This window comes from Chenopodium quinoa, unplaced genomic scaffold (assembly GCF_001683475.1).
Source record: "Chenopodium quinoa cultivar QQ74 unplaced genomic scaffold, ASM168347v1, whole genome shotgun sequence".
NCBI lineage: Eukaryota > Viridiplantae > Streptophyta > Magnoliopsida > Caryophyllales > Amaranthaceae > Chenopodium > Chenopodium quinoa.
Window position 1 is genome coordinate 2,107,660 of NW_018742903.1, and position 22,076 is coordinate 2,129,735.

The following is a 22,076-nucleotide window of genomic DNA, read 5'->3' on the forward strand; positions in this document are numbered from 1 at the left end:
GATCGGAACTGAATCAACAGGACCGGGACCAGACCTAAATCAACAGGTCCGGGTCAGGTCCGGTCCGGATCAAGTCGATTCAGGTCCGGTCCAGTTTTTGTACACCCCTACCCTTCATACAAATTAATTAAGTTTCAAACATGATTTTCAAATACGGAGTCTTTTTTGGATTTTATGGTCTCTAACAATTATTCGGAATTTAAATTTGTCGTAGCTAATTAACAAGACGCTATTCCCTTACCATAGTAAATAGTATGCTTGTAAGTCTTAGGTTTATTTCTAACTTCATAGAAATTTATAGGATTCAATCCAAGCCTTTGGTGAATTTTATACCTATACGGGGTAATTGCATCAAACACTGAGTTTCAAGGTGCTTTTAAAGTCTTTTGATTATATTGATCTTACTCCAACACTTCTAAAGTTTTGTGAGTACTAAATTCTCTTTTAAGACACTTGTACAGTCCTTTGAATATTCTTGATCAATAATTCTCATGAAGTCCTTCTAAAGTCTTCTAAGATTCTCAGCTTTAATTTGTTGCTAATCTCGATGGTCATTATCGAGTTTATTTTCCTCCCACTTGTCGTTTTAGGAATGTGTTATTTTCCAGAAAGACACCTCTTAGAGCAACAAATACTATGTTCTCAGTCAGGTTGTGGAAGTGATTTCGTAGTCTCACTTGAATGCTTGCAAATAGACATGTATATTGTTTTTGGGTAATAGTTTGTTGTTAAACAAACAGTTAGCTCCCACTCGAGCTACCTTAGCCCTTATTGAGCCACTTAGCTCCCACTGAGCCTCTGAACTCCCACTGAGGCTAAGAGCCTTAGACATATACTTGAAAAGACGTTAGAAACTATTTCTATCCATAACTGAATATGGTGTCCTTTGTTAGCTTCAACAATTTTGTTTAGTGTAACACTAGTCATTTGTGCAAATCTTTAAGAACTTTATAGGAAGGGATCATCATTCGAGTCATTTCCAAATGGCATCGAGGTCTCCGTCAAGACATACTATATTCTCCGTCACAACAATTAGTTTAATGGCACGGTCTATAGGAGTCTTGCTAGCAACACCGCTTGGCGGAGAGAATAATAATTTTCGGGCAGCTCCCAGTGTTCCTAGCCAAATAACTAGGAATGTTATAGTCCATACGTCTTCTCCTTCATCACTGGTTTAACTTCTCAAACCAACTCTTTTCTTTCTCCTTCACAGCAATTGACTTCTTTGAACGTTGGTGAGGAGATGCGGCCAGGAAAGGGCCATATTGGAACACCAAGGGAGGGCCACCAATCCTTTCATCCTTCTCCGAGCATTCTCTATCAACTTTGTACCACCTCTATCAACAACAATCTTAATTCCCCTGCGCAATGGTTTCTCAATGTTAACCATCACTTTGACCCACATAAACTCTTCCCATCCTTAAGGATCGGACTCATCCAACTCCATGAAAGTGCCAATGCAATCTCCCACATCTCAAGCAAACTTCAAATTTCTTCTTCCAAACGGGACATCAACTAGCCTGATCCAAAACGGAGAAGAGCTAAAAGCATGTAGTCCTACAATCTGTAGTATTGTATATTTGGATAATCAATTTTGATTATATGTAAGTAATGTGTTTTTTTAAAGAGATAGGTAAGTAATATTATCGATATAAAAATAGCTAACTTTTATTCATATCAGATAATTTTCTTATCAAGTTAGGGTAAATGTAATATTAATGTATAATATTTATTGTACAACCGATTTATTCAATAAGTTGTTTACATGTTTATTTAAATAAAAAAGGAAGGTATTATTGAATTCATATTGAACGCCAACTATTCATTCTACCCCCCTACATTATATGATATGATAGAGATAAACATAATTTATCAAAAATTTATTCACATGATTTATTTAATGTTTATATTTCAACAATGATATCTATTTTTTTCAAATTAGAGCATATTTTTACTACCAAAAATATCCTTTTTTATAAAAAAATATTTTGTTGATTTCAATTTCCATGTAAAAAAATTTCAATTTTTTTTTATAGAGATTGTTAACTTAAGAGCATGCCATCTAGAGCTCACAAAATTAGTGCATGATTATACCGACATGGTTACTTATACGTTTATTTGAAACAACATAAAGACAGAGAACGACAAAAACTTGATGCAATACTAACAAAAAACTCAATAAATACAATATAATAAACACATAAGTAAAATTCATGTTAGTAGGGCATGGTATAATAACTAATTACTCTAAACAGACATGCTCATTCATTCTCTATGCATGCCTCAACTTTTTAGGTTTTCCAAACTAGGCTTTTTTTATTACGAAAAACCTTTCAAAACGGTTTCTCACTAAAATCACTAGGGTTGATGACCGTTTAAGTTATCTTGTGTTTAGTATCTCATCTTTATAGCTTAACAGGAAATTGATTTTGGTAAAGAAAAAAGGAATAGAAAAGTGATGATTTTGACATTGAGGAAAAAAAAAAAAAAAATACCAATGCAATTTCTTACTTAAATAAATCACTAGGGTTAACGACCAATTTCTTCATGCCTTTTATTAGTATTGGTATATAGCTTAATTGGAAATGATTTTCTGTAAGAGAAAAATAGTGATGATCTTGACATTGAAATCCATTTTAAGTATTCGTATTGTTAGATTTGGTTTTTGAGTGTAATTCTTTTTGTTTACGTTTGATACTTTTTATTTATATTTAATTATTTAGATTCCGATCTAATATTTTAATTTCATTTATTATTAGTATATCTCCAAAATGTGTATAAACTTAAATGAGTTTTCTATATGAGTTGGAGGGAATACTAAAATGAATTTTGCTAATTCAAATTTCATCTAGAATCCAAAAATTGCTTAACTAGGTTGTTGTAAAACTCATCATACATGTAAAAAAAAAAGAAAAGAAAAGAATGAAAATAAACACACTCTATATTTAATTTACTTGCTTTGTTATAGAATTTACTGACTAAAACGGCATATTGTTATGTCCTCTCACCATTTCTTATCTAAAGTTATATTTGGGTTTAATTATGGGTCCTAAAAAATGTCTTGGGATTAGGTACTGCCTCCGTTCCCAAAAGAAAATTACATTTGTGGTTTTACATGGTTAATAAGCAAAATAAGATATTGAAAAAAAAAATTGATTATATGTTACATATATTAAGTATTAAGTCAATAAATTAACTTTAAAAATAAGAATATTTGCATTGGGAGTAGGTGAATATTTTTATAAATAGAAATAATTGCATTAGGGTTATGTAAATATTTTGATAAATGGGGATAGTTGCATGGAAAATAAGTATGTATGAGGAAAGTGTGTAAAAGAAATTGGAATGTAACCAATAAAGAGGAATGCCAAAAAGGGAAAACGTAACAATCTTTCAAGAATGGAGGGAGTGGGAATATATACTTGGGATTAGGTAAAAATTTTGGTAAATTGGTATAGTTGCTTTGGGATTATGGTAATATTTTAGTAAATTGAAATAGTTGCATTGGAAATACATAATATGAGGATAAGTGTGTAAAACTATAATTAGAAGTACGTAAAAACGTAACCAAAGAAAAAGAACGTTGAAAATGTTACTATAAAAAAAAAAAAAAAAAACGAAGGGAGTATAGGTAGCATCATTGGGCTACATACCTAGCTAGGTGATATTGATCCTTTTTTAAAAATCAAATTTCCACTCTCATTAGATGCATGTTCTCAATGGATACCATGCCCTTTAATTTGCTAATACTTAACTTAAAAGTATTTAATATTATTAACGTTTAAATTAGACTTGTATGTTATTAAATGTAAGTTGTTACATGTAATCCAAAAAATTTAATAACAAAGCACAACTCAATAAGTTATGCTAGAGCGTGGATTCCTTAACCATTTATTCGTTCTTGAGATGAATAAATATTACTTTGCTTCTCTCTTAATACCTTCCAACATTAACCCATAAAAACTGGACTAACTAAACTTTTAGGATACAATATTTTTTTTTTAATTTTTTTTAAGGAAATTTTAAGGATACTCCCTCTGTCCCTTATATATATGCCTATTTACCATTTTACACGGGAATTAAAGAACTTAGAGATTCCTTAAAAGTCATGATTGAGAAGTACAAATATGCATGTGGGGTTAGAGATAGATAGAGATAAAGAAAATGTAGTTAGTAATTATTAAAGAGATAGATGGAGAGAAAAAGTGTTGGAAAATGATGTCAAAAGTAAAAAAAAAAAAAAAAAAAAAAAAAAAAAAAAAAAAAAAAAAAAAAATGATGACTACTCCTCAAAAAGAGATACTATTGTCAAAAAATACATTCTTTTAATAAAACTAGACATGTAATTTTGAAACCTCCAAAAAAGTAAGTAGGCACGTAAATAAGGGACGAAGAGAGTACAATTTAATAGTCTTTCTCCTTATAATCCAAAAGAAAAATAAAATCCCCTTGGATCTCAATATAAGTGCGTTCACATTGGAATTGAAGTAACTTCCTTCAATTTTCTTCCCACTAATCTTTATATTAATGAAGAAACCATTAAATCCAAGTTTGTTACACAAAATCCAAAATATTGTAATACAAACTCAACAAGTAATAATAATTATAATGAGTAGTCGTAAATCATAAAAGAAATCTCGGAATAGCAATGGAGTCCTAATTAAGTCCACAAGAAGAATAGCACATTAAGTACATACATACACACATACATACAATGATACAGTACAATTGTGTCAAATACTGATTTGACCGATCAACTCGAAAAAAACATATTCAGATTTTAACTTATATGAACACAATAATTTAGCATGATTTAAGTTTAAAAAACTTAATCCAATCTCATCGGACCTAACCCATACACCCGAATTGACATGTCTAGATACTACATAGCGAATACTCTCAAGTTATATAATAGCACCGTTAGCAAAATGACGTGGGTGACCTTAGTAACGCGCGACAAAACGTAGAATTCAGTTACAAATTTTCCTTGTCACCTTTCTTAGCTTCTTCTCATTCTATCCAAAAAATTCAAAACCCTTCTCTTCTACCTCCTCCCGCTTTCTCTCTTCCATCAAGTAATACCTCCCCCCTCCTTCACCCGCTATTTCTGGATTCTTCATCATTTTTTTTTTTCTATCACATTTAATTAAATCAAAATCAATAACAAAAATAAAAACAAAAAATAGGAAATTAATGATAAAAATAAATAAAAAATAATAAGCGCCATTGAATTCAGTTGGTGGGGTTTGAGTTAAAACAGAAGAATTGTAACACCTGTTAGCTTCTCCCTTGTTTCACCATTCGTCTCTTTTTCTTTGGTCATCTCTCTACTCTCCCACCCACCGCCCCTTTCCCTTTTTTAACCATGGTTAATTTTTTAACCTTACTTTAGTTGCTTATTCACTATACTCATCTCAGTCATTTAACAAAAGTAGTAACTATTTTTACTTGGAAATATCACTACCCTCTTATGATCAACTGCCTTTTTACAAATGTCACCCTTAACCTATACTCAGAAACTCCCTTTTTTTTCAATTTTGTTTTTGGGTTTTTTGTTTTAATTATTATTGTTGGGATTATTTTTGAGTTTTGGAACATTGCTATTTATAGCAGTAAATCATATTTGTGACAATAAAATGAATAAATAAAAAGGAGATGAGCTCCACATTTTTCAGTGGAGTCAGTGTGAGATAGGCAAAGAGAGTGCACCTTCTTTCTCTCTCTTATTCTCTCTAGAATCACTCAAAGCCCTAAAATAAAATAAATTAAAAACATTTATCTTTTGTTGATCGAAAATGATGATGATGATAGGGGGGAGAGAGAGTGGTAGGAGAAACAGGAGTTGCCAGAATAACGAGGCGCTCGGGTTTGGGACTGGGACTGGGACTGGAACTGAAAGCACGACTAATGGAGTTGGAGGACATGCTGGGATCGTTGTTTTCAACAACTCGAACGAGGCGAATCGGTCGACGAAGCCGGTTTTAGGGGGCTGTTTTGGGGAGAATAAAATTCAGAGGAAGAAAAGAATGGCTAGGCAAAGAAGATCCTCAGTTAGTCTCTTGCCTTTTGCTTCTTCTTCTTCTACCTCTACCACCCCTCACGTGCCAACTTCTCTCTCACTTCCCGCACGTGTAAGATTACTCTTCTATCTTCCTATTTTTTTTTTTTTTAATTTTAATTTATTTTATAAGAATATATATGAGTGAGTTGACCCAGATGGTTGGACCGAGTTAAGGTGTGTGTTTTTCGCTACCTGGCCTTCTTTTGGGATTGGCTACGGATCCCTGCACCACCGTACACTAGCCGTTGAATTTTTTTTCTTTTTTTTTTAAAATAGATAGAATTAAATTTATCTTATTTTCCCTTCAAAAAAAAAAAAAATTTATCTTATTTTCCTTTCCATTTTTAGTACTTTTAGATTTGACTCTTCAATTTCATACTTTTGTATGTTGGGGAACATAAAATTTAATTAAATAAAATACAATAAATACCAAATTATGATTAAGTGTCTTAAAGTTAATAATTTCCTCAAAAACAAAAAAAATAATAAAATAAAATAAATAATCACCAATTAATTAATTTTGCCAAATCAGTCAATGAGATCTGAGTAATTTGTTGATCCACCAAATTATTCTACAAGTTTATACGGAGTTAATTTTTTTCTTTGATTTAATTGGTAGAAAATAGTTTTGCTGACTTGATTTAGTAAAATGAAATCATCTCTTTTTTATTTATTTTTTCAAGGTAATGTAGAGAATCATCTTATTTTGACAAAGATCTCATGATATTACATTGTTACATTAACCAAAAGATTTTTTCAGATCAGTCTATCTAATCTGATTTTGTATTATTTTCCTTCAAATCCTTGTCTTAAAAAAAAAATATTAATAGTCAGATTAGCCTATCTAATCTTTTTTTTTTAAAATAAAAACAAACCACTCATTTTCCTCTTTTCCAATCTCTTCCTCTTCTTCTCAAAAATCGTTCTTTTCAATGTTTTTTTTTTTTTTTTTTTTTTTTTTGAAAAAAACTTTTGAATCGAACAATTACTTTCATTAATTCCTTTGGATCGAATTTCACTCCAAAATGATTTTATCAAACTCAAAAACCATAGATTTCCGTATGTAAAACTTCTTTTTCTTTCTTTATTTTTTTTTAATCCTTCATGTTTCTGTTACATAAACAAACAAGGTCATAATTTTACATTATTAAAAACTCGTGGCTTGCACACTTGCACGACTTAAAAATTGGTTTTTATAAAAACTTGATAGTAATTTTAGATGTAGGAAACGGATTCAAATAAATGTTTTTATTTCTAATTGTTTAATATGAGTTATAAGTAACAAAATATCATTTTCTCAGTGTAACAAAATCCCCCATTTGTTACCATTGACAAATTAATGAAAACAAAATATGTTTCCTTTTTCAATCACAATCTATTCTAATTATTTCCATTTCATTAAGAGACCAAACATATAGTTAAAGGTAACGTTGATCATTACTCTTTCCCCTATATTTAAATCATTTCCATTATATTTACAGTGTTTATACCAAACACCCACTTAATGAAATTGATTATTTAACGATGTTTCACAAACTTTAAAAGAATAATTGACACACTTCCCTCTTTTAGTTATTTTAGAATAATTGACACACTTTCTCATTTGAATATATATATATATATATGACTTATCACTATTATTTTTTCTATCCTAACTTGGTCCATCACTTACTTTTGTACTTCCTCCGTCTCCAAATGTTTTCCCATTTCTAATGTTTGAGTCAAACTTTAAAAACTTTGGCCATGAATTCCCAATAATCTATAAAAGATTATATATTCATGTGAGATATTGTTGGATTCGTCACGTTATACACTTTATTAATAGTTCCTCCGTCTCTTATTTATATGCCTACTTTCCTTTTGGGGGGTTTTGTAATTACATGTCTATTTCAATTTAAAAAATGTACTTTTTGACAATATTCCCTCTTTTTGATAAGTTGTCATCATTTTTATTTTTTTTTGTACTTTTGACATCATTTTTCAACACTTTCTCTCTTCATCTCTTCAATAATTACCAATTACATTTTCTTTTTCTCTATCTCTCTCTAACCCCACATTCGTATTTGTGCTTCCCAATCATGGCTTTTAAGGAATTTCTAAGTTAGTTAATTCCCGTGTAAAATGGGAAGAAGGCATATAAATAAGGGACGGATAGAGTATTAAGTTTTTATAAATTTTACTCGTATGAAAATGGAGATATAGACCTAATAAAAACACGTCTTAAAGACCATAAAAAGTTAAATTGGAAAAAATATTTGGGGACGGAGGGAGTATCTCACATGTTTGAGTATCTCACTAACTTTGTCTTTCATCAAACAACTCATTTCATTACAACAAATAATTAAATTATATGTCTAAAAGAACGTGTCAATTATTTCAAAGTAAAGACAATAAATAATGTTGTAAGTAGTTACATATAATTAATTTTGATAAGATATATAGAGAATTAACTATAAGAAAAGTGGATCAAATTGGGTCAAAATGATACTTCCTTGGTATTTTTATGTTACAGCAGTTTTCATTTCACGCTTGATAATGTATTAATATCATTTTGCCAATAGGTAAACTTATCAAAGTTTGACTGCATTAAAGTAAAAATTAAAACAAATTTAGAGAGATCCCAAATGACTATAAATCATTGAAGATAGTCAAATAACATAGGTAAACAGTGCTAAAATCAATAATTTTTTGACAAAATAAAGTAAAAGTGCAAAGAAATTCATGAAACTCATTAAAAAAAATTATAAAATAAAAAAATAACAGTACATTGTTTAGTATATTTTGATCATATAACTTTAAATTATACGAAGGGTTTGACCAAAATGACGTAAAATGAAAGCTAGGTGGCTACATATAAAAAAGAAAGAAAAAAGGAAAATGGTTCGTCCATCTATCCCCCATGTAAAAGTTGCACGAGTCCAAGTGTAGGTGGCCCCAAACGGTGAAACCTGTTTGGTAGTGCTTAATTGGCATTGCTCTTACGAAGCATTCAACTCTTCTCCAACTGTCTTCTGCCCTTATTCCCTTACTTCATTTTACAAAACATATCATCTACACTTTTTAATTATTTAATTTTTTATTAATTAATTTAAACAGAATCTTTTTAAATATAAGTGAATATATATGAATTTATATGACTTGATGGTTAAGTAAGGTGTATGTTTTTTATACTGTTGTTATATGTATAGTAGTTGATGTGTACGTGTTTCCGTATATCTAGCTTTACTAGTATGAAGTTAGGATAACCTAAAAGTTACCTTTAAAAATTATTGTCGAATACTTGAAATCATCTTATATAGAGTTTTAATTAATTTGAATAAGGATAAAATTAACTATTTTTTGTAGTGTACGTACGTCCTCGTCTTGCCTCATTTTGGCTGTGTTACGTCACAATTTTGTTGTCGATATCTAATTAAAGGTAACCAAATATGGATAATACAAAAATATACTTGAATTAGAGGATTGGGACCACAAGTGAATCTTATATCTTCAAATGTACTCTCATTAGATGGTTAGCTTGATGGTTGATATAACAACATGACATGTTTGAGTTCCATAACTAGCTTTTAAGTGTCTCGTCACAATAAAAGACATACAATAAGCACGCACGTGTGGATTGGGGAAGGAGAAATATGGCGAAAATAGGCAATCAAATTACGTAATAGTAATAACACGCGTGGTTGGCATTATATGTCCTAATCATAATAACTAATCAATAAGCAAATCAATTAGATAGTTAGTTCGTTCTAGAGTATGCCATTTGGAGCTCCTAGAACTAGGGCAAGATTATACCGACAAGCTAACAGACACATTGAATACGAAAAGAAAATATGCAGAGACAGAGAACGACAAAAAACACAAATACAATAACGACAAACATAATATTCATGTTAGTATGACAAGGTATGATACCAAACATAAGCAATCAAATTACGTAATAGTAATAACACGTGTGGTTGGCATTATATGTCCTAATAGCTAATCAATAAACAAATCAATTAGATAATCAATTTTAGAGTGTGTCATCTGAGCTCCCAGAATTAGGGCAAGATTGTACCGACAGGCAAACAAGCACATTTAATACGAATAGAAAAAATACAGGGACAGAGAACGACAAAAAACACAAATTCAATAACGACAAAACATACTATTCCGGTTGGGTTTTCACTCCATACAGACAGGCTCCTTCCTAATCACTCCATACAAACAGGCTCCTTCCTCGTGCATTTGGATTTTCATTTTAACTAACTAGCCTTTATTTTATTATAAAACAAATCCTTTAGCAGTTACTTAATTACTCTAAGAAATCATTAGGGTTATAGACTGGTTTTTGCATGCCGTTTTGTAGTAGTGGCATATCGCTTTCTAATGACCAATGATCCCTCTATATATCATAGTAGGAAATGAAATTTTGTATAAAACAAAATGATGTTCTTGAATGGAAGTGCATTCAAAACCAAATGATATTAGTGGTGGTAGTTAACTCTATGAATCATTTATCACATCAAGATCAAGGTGATTGTTGGATGAATAGTTAAGGTGCACAATTAATTAAGAAGTAATTGATAATCAAGTCTTAAACATGGAAATACTCCTTGAGTCCTCATTAGAGGTATATAATGTAGTGGGAGTTGAACCCTCTTCAACCTTAATCCTCTATCTCAACTTGATGAATATGATGATACTCCATACTTTTTAAGTAAGTGATGCATGTGCTATCAAATGCTTGCTATGTGCAAATATTCACTCCCTTCAAAAGTTTCATTTCAGGTTGTTGATCCAAGGAGGTTGAGGTTTTTATTCCAGAAGCAGCTTCAGAATAGTGATGTAAGCACTTTGAGGAGGATGGTGTTACCAAAGGTTTGTGGCATCAACTTTATATAATATGCACTAGAAATTTTGTAAATGCTTAATTAGCTCAAAGCATGCCCATTCTTTAGTCCTTATTCCATCCATTGAGTTAGTAAAAAACAATAATTAATGTGTTTTGTTTTATTTGATTCACCCTAGCTAGGTAGTGATCATGATACTAATACTATATATACATTTTACATTGACACTATGTAGTGATGATCATGAAATATGAAAGCAATCTCACTGATTTGTTTTAAATAATTTCAGAAAGCTGCTGAGTCTCACCTCCCACATCTAGAAACTAAGGAGGGAATTTACATCAGCATGGATGATATGGATGGGATGCATGTGTGGAACTTCAAGTACAGGTACGTATACATCTTGATAACATTTCTATTATGGTAATTGGCCCATGGGAGCAAATTTTTTCTTACCAAAAACTCGCTAGCTTATAATATCAATTTCCGAGCTGTTCTGTCTACAATGCTTCAATGATAAAAATCTTCTTTAATGAATTATGGATATTAGAACTTTATGCAACATAAATAAATAGTAAGAGTTTCACTCTACTACATAACCAAATTACCTGGAATACTATAAAAAGTAAAACATAAGACCTACTGGCTCTGCATTGAGACTGAAGATCTGAACGACGTTATACTATCATGGTTTGAAGTAGTAATCACATCATGATTTGTTTACACATATGTATATTTAATTTTTCCTTGTGAACTTTTGTACTTAGGTTCTGGCCTAACAACAACAGCCGGATGTATGTCCTAGAAAACACTGGTAAGAGGATTGTTTATATCCTTGGTTCATCCTCAATTAACCCACTTTTTACTGATTCTGTCTTGTTTTGTACTAGGGGACTTTGTGACTGCACATCGCTTGCAGGTTGGGGACCTCATCATGGTCTACCAAGACATTATTAACCTTAACTATGTAAGTACTTGTTCATAAACTCCTCTTATTTCTTCGCATTTGTGTGTATATATATATATAATCTCATTGTTAGTTAGTAACTGCAACTTAACTCTTTGAAATTTCAAATTTGTGTAGGTGATTCAGGCCAAGAATACTACACCGCAGGAGATATATAACGAGTATACAACCAATACAGTAACTGATTACTTTCAAGTGAATAATTTCGAGATTAACAGGTACAATCAATTGAGCTGGAATAACGACCCAGCAGTAAACATGGAGGATAACAATAATGCCTGCATGTCATTTGTTTATGACACAACTAGCATTGCAAATGACTCCCCTTTCGATTTTCTTGGTGGGTCGACAACTAACTATTACTCAAGGATGGGAGGCCAGGGCTTTGACCACTTTGGATCTGTTGACAATTTAACCCTCGACGACTTCTATTGAAGTTTACGTCGAATTGTGGAATTTACTCCGACTAGCCGGAAACATAGACGGTGTTTGTCTTCTCTTTGCATTTGCACCAAACAGTGTCATTTTCTTTTCTTTTTTTTTTTTTTTTTTTTTTTGCTGGGTAAGCTTACCTTCATGCATTTTTTTTTTTTTTTGGTTGACAAAATGTAGCTATAAATAAAGAGATTGAAAAGGAAAAAAATAGGAGGGGAGGAATTATAGTTTCCTAAGCTAGTAATGTTGTATGTGTCATGGTCTCATGGATCAACAATTTGGTATATTTTGTTGTAAACTCTAATTCAACTATTTGCATCTTTTGAAACATGCTAATCTTATATTCGTACTAATTATATCTAAATGGCTTGTACTAGTTTTGTTTTACAGGTTTAGGTTCGTTTCAATGTAGACCCATTTATTTTTGGGTTTTTAGCATGGCTGCCCAACTAAAGACTAATCTTGGAGATCGATAAGATTATAATTTTGCACATCACTTGGACTAGATAAAGTAGAACAACATTCAGTATAGAGTATGATTTTATCTTACTATTTTGATAGGTACGAAGAAACATCTTATGGGGGTGAAATCACGTTCGTTGAGCTGGCCCTTAGTAGGTTATGTGCTTAAAGAGCGGGAGTAATGGATATAGGGGTATTTGTGTAGGGATTTAGGTACTCTAAGCGCATTTCATGATTCTTATTTGTAGCACCTAACCAAGATAAGCATGCATAACACATAATAAATCACATAAAACATAACACATACCTTTGATGCGTGAATTCCATATTACAATTGGCTTTGAACCTGGGGAGGATAAGAGCCTCAAGCGTGACTCCTCTACTTAGCACACGGGCTTGAGATGAACGTCTACCAATAATAGATTGGTCAGGTGAGAAACAAACCATCGAAGCCACCACCTTGTTCAAACAACCGATTACCAAGGAGAGAGGGAGAGGGAGAAGACTAGGGCAAAGTGTTTGCTAATTAGGGTTTGTACAATAATTGATTACATGTACACAAAACCCTAGGAACTTCCTAATATATATTCATAATATTATTAGGTTAAAGCCCATAACTCAAAAACACTCCTTACTCCCATAAGGTCGGCTACACCAAGGGAAAGTCCACCATGGGTTTTTCCTCTTATGTTCAACCCTTATCACAAAGTGTGACCTTGTAACATATGTTCCATTGGGTTTTGGTTTGTTTTACAAGCTTTAAGATCATTAATATCTCTAGCTATGATAGAATGACGACCCAAATGAATGAACTAATTATCTTCATTATTCGATTCATAATATATCTAGTGATTGCACATGTGAGAGGATGGACGCAATTCTGTTGGTTGGGCCTTAAACGTTTTGCTTTCCTTTCTCTTCCTATCCTTATCTATATTGTATACCCTTTGCCCTTATTTTACCAAACGCGCCCTACCAATTCCTCCATATAAAGGAAAAAGGTATGCTGCATGCAGTCATGAATAGGATCAGAAGAAAAAGGAAAGTAAAACCCTTAAGCTAGAAAAAAGAGGGCGTGAATTGGTTTAGGAGTATTTAACAATAGGAAAGGCAATCAACTACCATGAATCCATAATTCCCTTTCTTATTGTTTGTTAAACCAAAATCATTCCCTTTACCCGTACCTTCTACTTTACCTATTTCTTCTACCATGATTCCCACACCCCCAAAGAATCATCCTAAACCCCTAACTCATCTTTATCCAACCAACTTAACTACCAATTTGATCACTCAAAAACACCACCCCACCACCACCACCACTTATCAACAAAATCACCCTAAGTCCCTAACTTTAGAGCCACAACTAGCTCGACCACTCTATTCTACAATAATTCCTTACTTATTTCCATTATTATATCTATTACTAAAAACTATGTACGAGTAGTATTATATGATAGAGACTCTTAGTTTTACGGGGAATTAGTTTTCATGTCTAACTATCGGCAAAATATAAAGTAAATAATGAGTATATTTGTAACAATAGAGGAGCTAATAGAAAAGAAAACAAAGTAAACACCCCCAGTCAAAGTTAGATGTATATTTATTTGAGTTAAATATGAAGACATAAATAAAATGTGGATATGATACATTTATTTGAGTTAAATATAAAAACATAAATAAAATATGGATAAGATGATTGACCCTTTAACTTAATCATCTATAACTAATACTAAAGTAGCAACCGTTGATGTCATCTTTTTCCAAAGCTGTACACGTGGCGCTACCTCATGAAAAAAATTTCCGCTCAAATGTTAAGCTCATCTATCTATATACCTAAACTATATTAGAGTTTTTTTTGGGAGGGAATTTTCCCTTCTAAACTTTTTTTTTTTTTGTTTATTGTTTAGATTTTTGCGTAATTATTAATGTGTCTAGAAACTTTAATACTTCAATTATTTATTATTATGATGGACTTTTAGATCACACTTTTCATGAGACTTCTATATTTAATTTCAATATATACTATATATTAAAAGGTGTTTCAAACAAAGTATATGTGCCACATGACGCTCTCCTGCATGTATTTTCCATTGCATGTCCAATGTCACAATTTATAATAAAAACCGTTACCAACGAGATTCGAACTTGCAACCTCTAAATGTAAAACTAAGTGTCTTACCACCAAATTATGTCATACTTTATGTTATTTTTTTGGATGCAAAATATTAATATGTAATTAATGAAAATATGAATAACAAATATAATTATAAAAAATTGAGTCATAAATTAAAATGTAGTATTTTAATGTCAATTACATGTAATGACTCGGGGAACTGTTCGGGCCCGAATACTAGTTTTTTTATTATAAGTTCAAACACTATAAATAAAATATATATATATATATATATATATATATATATATATATATATATATTTTAGTAATTAAAAATCTTCATTGTGAATGATGTGGCAAATTTTTAGCTGTGCAGGAGAAAGATGCCACTAGAAACATGCCGCGTGGTACAAAGAATTTCTTAGGAACTCCCTTTAATAAAGATTATAGATTATACATATAGATTAATCCTCATCTTAATTGCAGGTATGTTATATAAAATAAGCTAGTATGACACAATTTATATATATATATAAAAAAAGAATAAACTCATTTAAAAAGACATCAATTATACACTAAATACACAATTTATTTTTAACCAACAATTGAATGATATATGTAATTGTGTTAATGTGATATTTTATTGAGAATATTCTTGTGTCATGTTATTAAGATTATGAAAATATGTTTGATTGTAAATTTTATTCAAATTACAATTTTAGGAACAACATAGTTAAGCCATTTTAACATCTAAGAGGGTAACTTTGTAGCCAAATATTTTAAATGGTCATCAACCAACCTTAGACATTTTGTAGTCGATATTTTAAAAAAATCAAACATTAATCAATTTGTCTCAGTATTATTCATTTAAACTAGTCAATATAAAATTATGTTTATTTTTTTTATTATAACAAAATTATACTTCCTCGGCTCCGTTCCAAATTAGATTACATAGTTTGACTTTATGCACTATTCACATAACTTGCTTTGCCTTCGTTTTGTGATTTCGTTTTGAGAAAAAGTATAGTCATGTGGGGTCTTGTTAGATTCGTCTCATCATCTATTTTTTAAATATCAAATGTTTATAACTTTTGCTAATATGTAATCAAGCAAATCTGCATTAGAAAGTATGCATTGGCAAACTTGACTAGATGAAACGTGTCATCTAATATGAAATGGAGGAAATATATAAATATATAAGTATGTTTTCTTCGTACCATAATATAAGACTAGAAAATGAAATTTGGTTTTTATTCACTAAGAAATGAATGTATATATATATATATATATATATATATATATATATATATATATATATATATATATATATATATATATATATGTATATATATCAGTATGTATCATCCACACTAAAAAGCAATATTAGGACCTTTATACTTTTTAAAAATTCAAAATAATTCATATTTCACTAAACAATGTTGATTACTAAAAACTGAACATATATAGAAATTTATAGGGGAAATTTTTTATATACGAATATTCCAACACAAGTAAAGTAATTTGGTATTGTAGACAGCTGATTGTGTCTCCTTATAAACCAAACCCAGTGATGAGTACCTTTCACGTCTTTGATTATCTACTTAGGTGAAGAGTTGAAGAGTCTCGTGAATTTCCTTTAGCCTTAATCATTTATAACTTTCCTTAAATGTTTTAACCCTAAATCATTCAGTTCGTGTCTTTGAGAATCAATCATTTCGTGTCACTTAAAATCATTCATTTCGTGTCACTTAAAATCATTCATTTCGTGTTCTTTTTATAAAAAAGTCCAAACCTAATTATTTTGGTCCATAATTCTGGTCCAATAATTGTGTAGTTGGATGGGGCTTGAAATGAGAGCTTTCCAACGATATATTATAAGACAAAATCCGACTTATAACGAAAAAGTTATGACCAAAATACTAAACCAAGCCCAAACTGAGCTTTACCTGAGACCCAGCGACCATGTGGAGGGTCCATTAACCTTAAACATCAATCCTAAATCCCTTAGGATTTATTATTAGCTTCTAGAATCTTCTACAAGGTTCTAGTTTATCCTGTTTTTGAAAAGATAATGATTTAAGAATTTTACTTCGGATAAAACACTTGTTTTCCAATGATTTTAATTTCTGATAAAATTAGAATACGAACTGAAATTCGATTAACCCAATTTGATTGGAAGTCGGATTCCGTACGAATTCTATCTTCTGAAAATAACGCTGAGCGATAGGAATATCGCGGAGCGATAGAAATATCGCTGAGCGATAAAAATATCGAGTCGCGATAGCGCCAGTTTTACTCTGAGTCGGATTCTGACTCTTTTTTTTATCTTTCAACCCTCGTTTTTCCCTATAAATAGAGGTTGTATCACCCCGTTTTCAATCATCAATAAGCTTGATCACCAATAATCATCATCTCTTTCCCCTCTCTAAGCTATAAGCTTTTCTCTCTCTCTCTCTTTCTTTCCTAGCCTTGGCCTAAACACATCCCCACACCTTCTTGATATCATACACCATACCTCCTTCACGAGCCTTGAATACATCAAGGCCTTCTCGAAGTTGCCTTCGACCTCGACGTGAAAGGTTGATAGTTCTGAGGGTTTGGTCCCTAATCTATATTTTAATTCTTATTTGATTTATTTGGTTCGTTTGATTTAATCTTTCTTGAAGTTACTACTGTGTGTATTGTTTTGATAGAAAGAGATACGAGGCAACAAAGTGAGTGGATCTACTATCCTTATTCCTCGATTTTAATTCCTAGTATCATGTTAGGATGTCTTTTGATTCCTAGTATCATGTTAGGATGTTAATTTTGATTCCTAGTATCATGTTTAGGGTGTTAATTGATATTCCTAATATCATGTTGGTTTCTAGTAACATGTTTAGGCTAAAGCTTTGATCTTTATTGTTAGTGACATGCTAGGGTTTGTTATAAATTCGTTTAATATCATGCCTAGGATCTTGCTATTTATCATGATGATGATGATTGTTGTGTCTATTTATTATTACATTGCTTGATTGTTCATGATTTATTGTTATTGCTTAGTCATGCCCTTTTCAGCAGGTTTAAAGGGAATTTTTACTTGAAATCACGGTTAGTAAGATAATTAATAATTTGATTTAGGATTAATATGATTTTAATTCAAGTGATCGCGAATAATAGATTTGTTTGTGCATTAATAATCAACCAACGTAAATTACACAGGTTTAGGCTAATTTGATGTATGTATGTTGATCAGAAAGCGCACATAAATATCATAAGAATTAAGTAGAGGTCGGTTTAGGGCGGGTTCAATATCTTTTAGGTTGGATTCGTACCATCATCCCCGAATATCCAGTCATGGTTTCGGACCACTATGGAGTTAGCGATCTCCGTGATCGTGAATTGGGTGTAACCTTCACACCCGTGAACAGTTTGCAAGTTCCTAAAACTTGTTGGCGACTCTTTTATCTCTAGCTTCTTTCCCTTTGGACGCCACCATGCTTAAATGCATGATCACAGTGGGGCTCAAATTTGATGTTTGAAATATTCCCTATTGTTTTTTGGCGACTCCATTGGGGAGGATTTCTAATTTGATTCCTAAAATTCATTTTGGCAGTTGACTTAGAATGAGTAGATGAGACTCGAAAGATTCTAGATATTCATTGTGCGTAATTCTGATTAACATCATGGCATAAGCATAAAAAGGTCCGCATTGGAAAGACCATCCGAAATGCGTAAAAAATATAGGATTTTTACACGTAGGAAAAGCTGGAAATATCTTTCACAGCTAGAATTGAAAAGATACTGCGAAAATCGAAAAATCTGAACACAGAAAGCTGCCGTGACGCGCAGGAACTGTCGCGAGATGACAGTGTCTATCACCATGCGACAGCTCTATCGCAACGCGATAGGGTTGTTGCTGCGCGATAGACCCTGTTTCTCTCGCCGAGTTCTTTCGACATCGAGCTAAGAGTTTGCCTTCTTGTTTTGACCGATTCTAGTATTGTCTCGCCAATTCTACTTCCTGATTGAGTTTTTCCTTGTTTTCTGAACCCATATGTGTTCTACATATGGTCTTAGCCCCTGGGAATTCACGCTCCATCTACCCAATTGAACACTCTGTGCAACGATGGGTACATCCGAGTTTGTGAATTCACCAAACCATGGAAGCAAGTCTAACTTGCAGGGTCCCACCCATACACGCCAACCCTTCCAAAGGTAAGGCTTCCGTGCGATGCATCCAAACTCATAACCATGGACCCTCTTTTGACTACCATAATCCCTGAACTTTAGAGAACTAGAGCCATGGTTAGGTTGCAAACTCATTGCACCATGTTGTGACTACTTGTGCATTTCTTACTTGTGCATACCTTACTTGTGATAAACTAACCTCTTGTGTTGACTTGTTTCTTGTAAATAAAGTCTTAACATACTAACTAAGGAATTGATTCTCTTATTTAACCCTCTTCTTTTTTTATTAAGTCGAGTCATAGTTCTTTTTTTTTTTTTTATTTTGAGTCAACCCGGATTTTTTATTCCCGTATACTGTAAAAGCGTCACTTTGTTTTGGTCATAGCAGTTTTAGAAAAAGTTACGTGTCGTTCCACCTATGGATATGTAGCCCAGAGTTCTATCTTTCATTTGGCATTGGTTTCGTCCCAATCAGAGTCACGGATCAAAAGTTATGACTGAAATACTACAGCCTGTCCAAGTTTAGGAGTTCTTTTTAGCGTCCAACCTTTTTTTTATTTCTTTTCGTGTCAAGCTAGTCTTAGGCAATATTCTACTTCTCTTAGTCCTCTAATCCATGTTAACTCGTATAAAATAGGAATGTAGGTTTTTATTTTTATTCATTCCCATAAGTCCTAGCTCTTGTAGAATTCTAGTCCATCTTCCTAGTCTTTTGTGATTATTGTGTTAACCTTAACATGTGTTCTTTGTCTTTGATTGTGGTTTAATCTTATTTATGACTAACGTTTGTCAATGTACTGATTTCACCTAGTAAATAGCACAAACATTAAAATTGGACAAAATTAATCAAGTTCGTTTGTCTTCTTTTAGTCTTTCGGCTATTTGGTCCTTAAGTCCTTCGTTTTTTTTTTCACACCGTTCTCATCTCTAGTCGCATGGTCATTAAACGAGTCTTAAACATATCACTTTCACTCACAAGTCCTTGCACACACTTTGTACATACTTTTTTCACACCATGACCATGTCTTTGGTCCATGCATGAGTCGTCCTTTCCGTCATTTGAGTTGAGGGTCCATCCTATTCCCGGATTTTTTCCATATCCTTCCACGTTCACATACTTTCCTTATACACATATACCCTTCTACATATTTTCCTTCTACATCACACTTCCTACATTACATACCTCGTACTTTCCACATTTACATACCTTCCTCTTACATGTTTTCCCCACATACACTATGACCTTTCCTCACAAGTGCATGTTGAATCGAGTTCAAGTCATGTGATTGAAAAGACCAATTGATGGTAAACATTAAGTAATGATGAGATAAGACACAATGCAAGATTCTTAATAAGATTTCATGCTTTCTTCTTCTTTTTTCAAAACCTTCCTCAATAAGTTTAGCATAGGCACCCTTTATCATTTTCCTTAGATTTATTTCATGAGTTTGATTTTTTACCTTTTTCATTTCAATAACATGATCAATTATTTATTTGCATATGATCATTGCATTGCATTTTACTTAACAAAAAAAAAAAAAATCCACGTCGAGCTAAGCACAAGGTATACCAATGATTTAAGGCACCCCTTGTAGCCACATCATATCACCTTCACCCTTTGAATTACATTCCCTTTCTTGATAAACCACTTTGAGCCTCGTTTAACGATAGACCTTTTATTTTTTCAACCCGAATTTATCTAACCTTGGGAAGGAATGGTAAGTAACTTACGTAATTATCAAAGCCAATAACAAAAGCTTGAGTGACATTTATCAAAATTTTGAAAGTACAAAAAAAAAAGGTACAAAAAGCAATAAAAGTGTACAAAAGGGCAAGGGTTCCAATGTCTTTGATATGAACACGTCTTAGATTGCGTCTCTTATCGAGTGCTCGGCACCGTGCCTGAGAAACATGAATGTCAAGTGAGTGATAGGCCGCATGATTGGGATTGCCCACACTTATTTAAAAAGATTCAAAAGCAAATTTCAAATGCAAAAAAAAAAGAAAAATGAGTTCAAAAGTGAGAAACCTCAAGCATACAAATACAAAGATTCAAATGCAAGGTTGCACACCTTGGGGGCTTATCTTGGGTCTTGGTCCTTTTATCCTTTCTTCTTTAACCTTTAGCCTAACCCCGTTACAACCCTTGAAAGACCTCTTTGAGGTGTACACACACTTGTGCGACGTTCGACTAGAGCTACGTTCAGCCTGATTCCTAACGGATACGTAGGCAATCTCACATTTGGATGCGGCCGTAATAAAAATGCATTCATTCATTCACATTCATATTCACATTCATGCATGATCATATCAAGAGATTTCCAATGCTCATCCCTATCCATTTAGAGCTAGACTTGGGAGCTTGATCTTTACATCATTAGCCTACCCAACCTGAGAGTCACCATCATTTGACTCTTCTCAAAATATTTTTTCACACCGTTAGCCTTTGCAGCCTAACCATAGTGTCACTTTCACACACATCACAAATACATAGCCAAATAATCCTTCCCTTAGGAACCCTTAGTCATGAAATCCAACTTTGAAGCACGCCTTGTCATCTGAGAATCATTCGTCACTCATAATCATCATCGCATCATAAAGTATGAAGTATTTAGCCTCCGTGCCTAAGTTATTGAATACTTTCTTCATTAACTGAGATAGTCTAGGATGCTACAATCCTTGCACCATGAGATACAACTTCAATGCATTAAGCTCATTCAACACGCATCATCACTTGACTCACTCTTTTCATCTTCAGGAAGTCAAAACCTTCATTTCTCACCAACACTTCACCTCTTTTAATTTACACTTACCTTCACCTTGATTCATTTTCACGTCTTTCTTTTCGGGAGAAAGTTAGCACCCTCCACAAAAATAAGGAAAATTTTATTTTTCTGCATTTTCGGTCGCACGAGCACAATCACAACACAATGCACACACGAGTTATGAACATTGAGTCATGTCATGTCACTACATCGAGTTGAGTCAACACACTATACACACAAGTCGTACGCACAACATTCACATCGAGTCATA

General features: G+C 32.4%; 1 protein-coding gene across 1 annotated transcript; it reads left to right on the plus strand.

The window, feature by feature from the left end:
• The first annotated feature begins 4,264 nt into the window (after positions 1-4,264).
• On the plus strand, positions 4,265-12,771 carry LOC110727223 (B3 domain-containing transcription factor FUS3-like). The gene is made up of 6 exons (XM_021906788.1): positions 4,265-6,131; positions 10,832-10,921; positions 11,183-11,283; positions 11,661-11,707; positions 11,784-11,860; positions 11,978-12,771. Exons 1-6 carry the CDS (start codon positions 5,796-5,798, stop codon positions 12,293-12,295), a joined length of 969 nt encoding a protein of 322 aa, XP_021762480.1. The 5' UTR covers positions 4,265-5,795; the 3' UTR covers positions 12,296-12,771.
• The last annotated feature ends 9,305 nt before the right edge of the window (positions 12,772-22,076 follow it).

Coding starts and splice junctions, on each gene's coding strand:
- LOC110727223 (XM_021906788.1), top strand. CDS start 5,796: ATGATGATGATGATAGGGGGGAGAGAGAGTGGTAGGAGAAACAGGAGT. Junction 10,922..11,182: donor GGAGGATGGTGTTACCAAAG/GTTTGTGGCATC, acceptor AAATAATTTCAG/AAAGCTGCTGAGTCTCACCT. Junction 11,284..11,660: donor GTGTGGAACTTCAAGTACAG/GTACGTATACAT, acceptor TTTTGTACTTAG/GTTCTGGCCTAACAACAACA.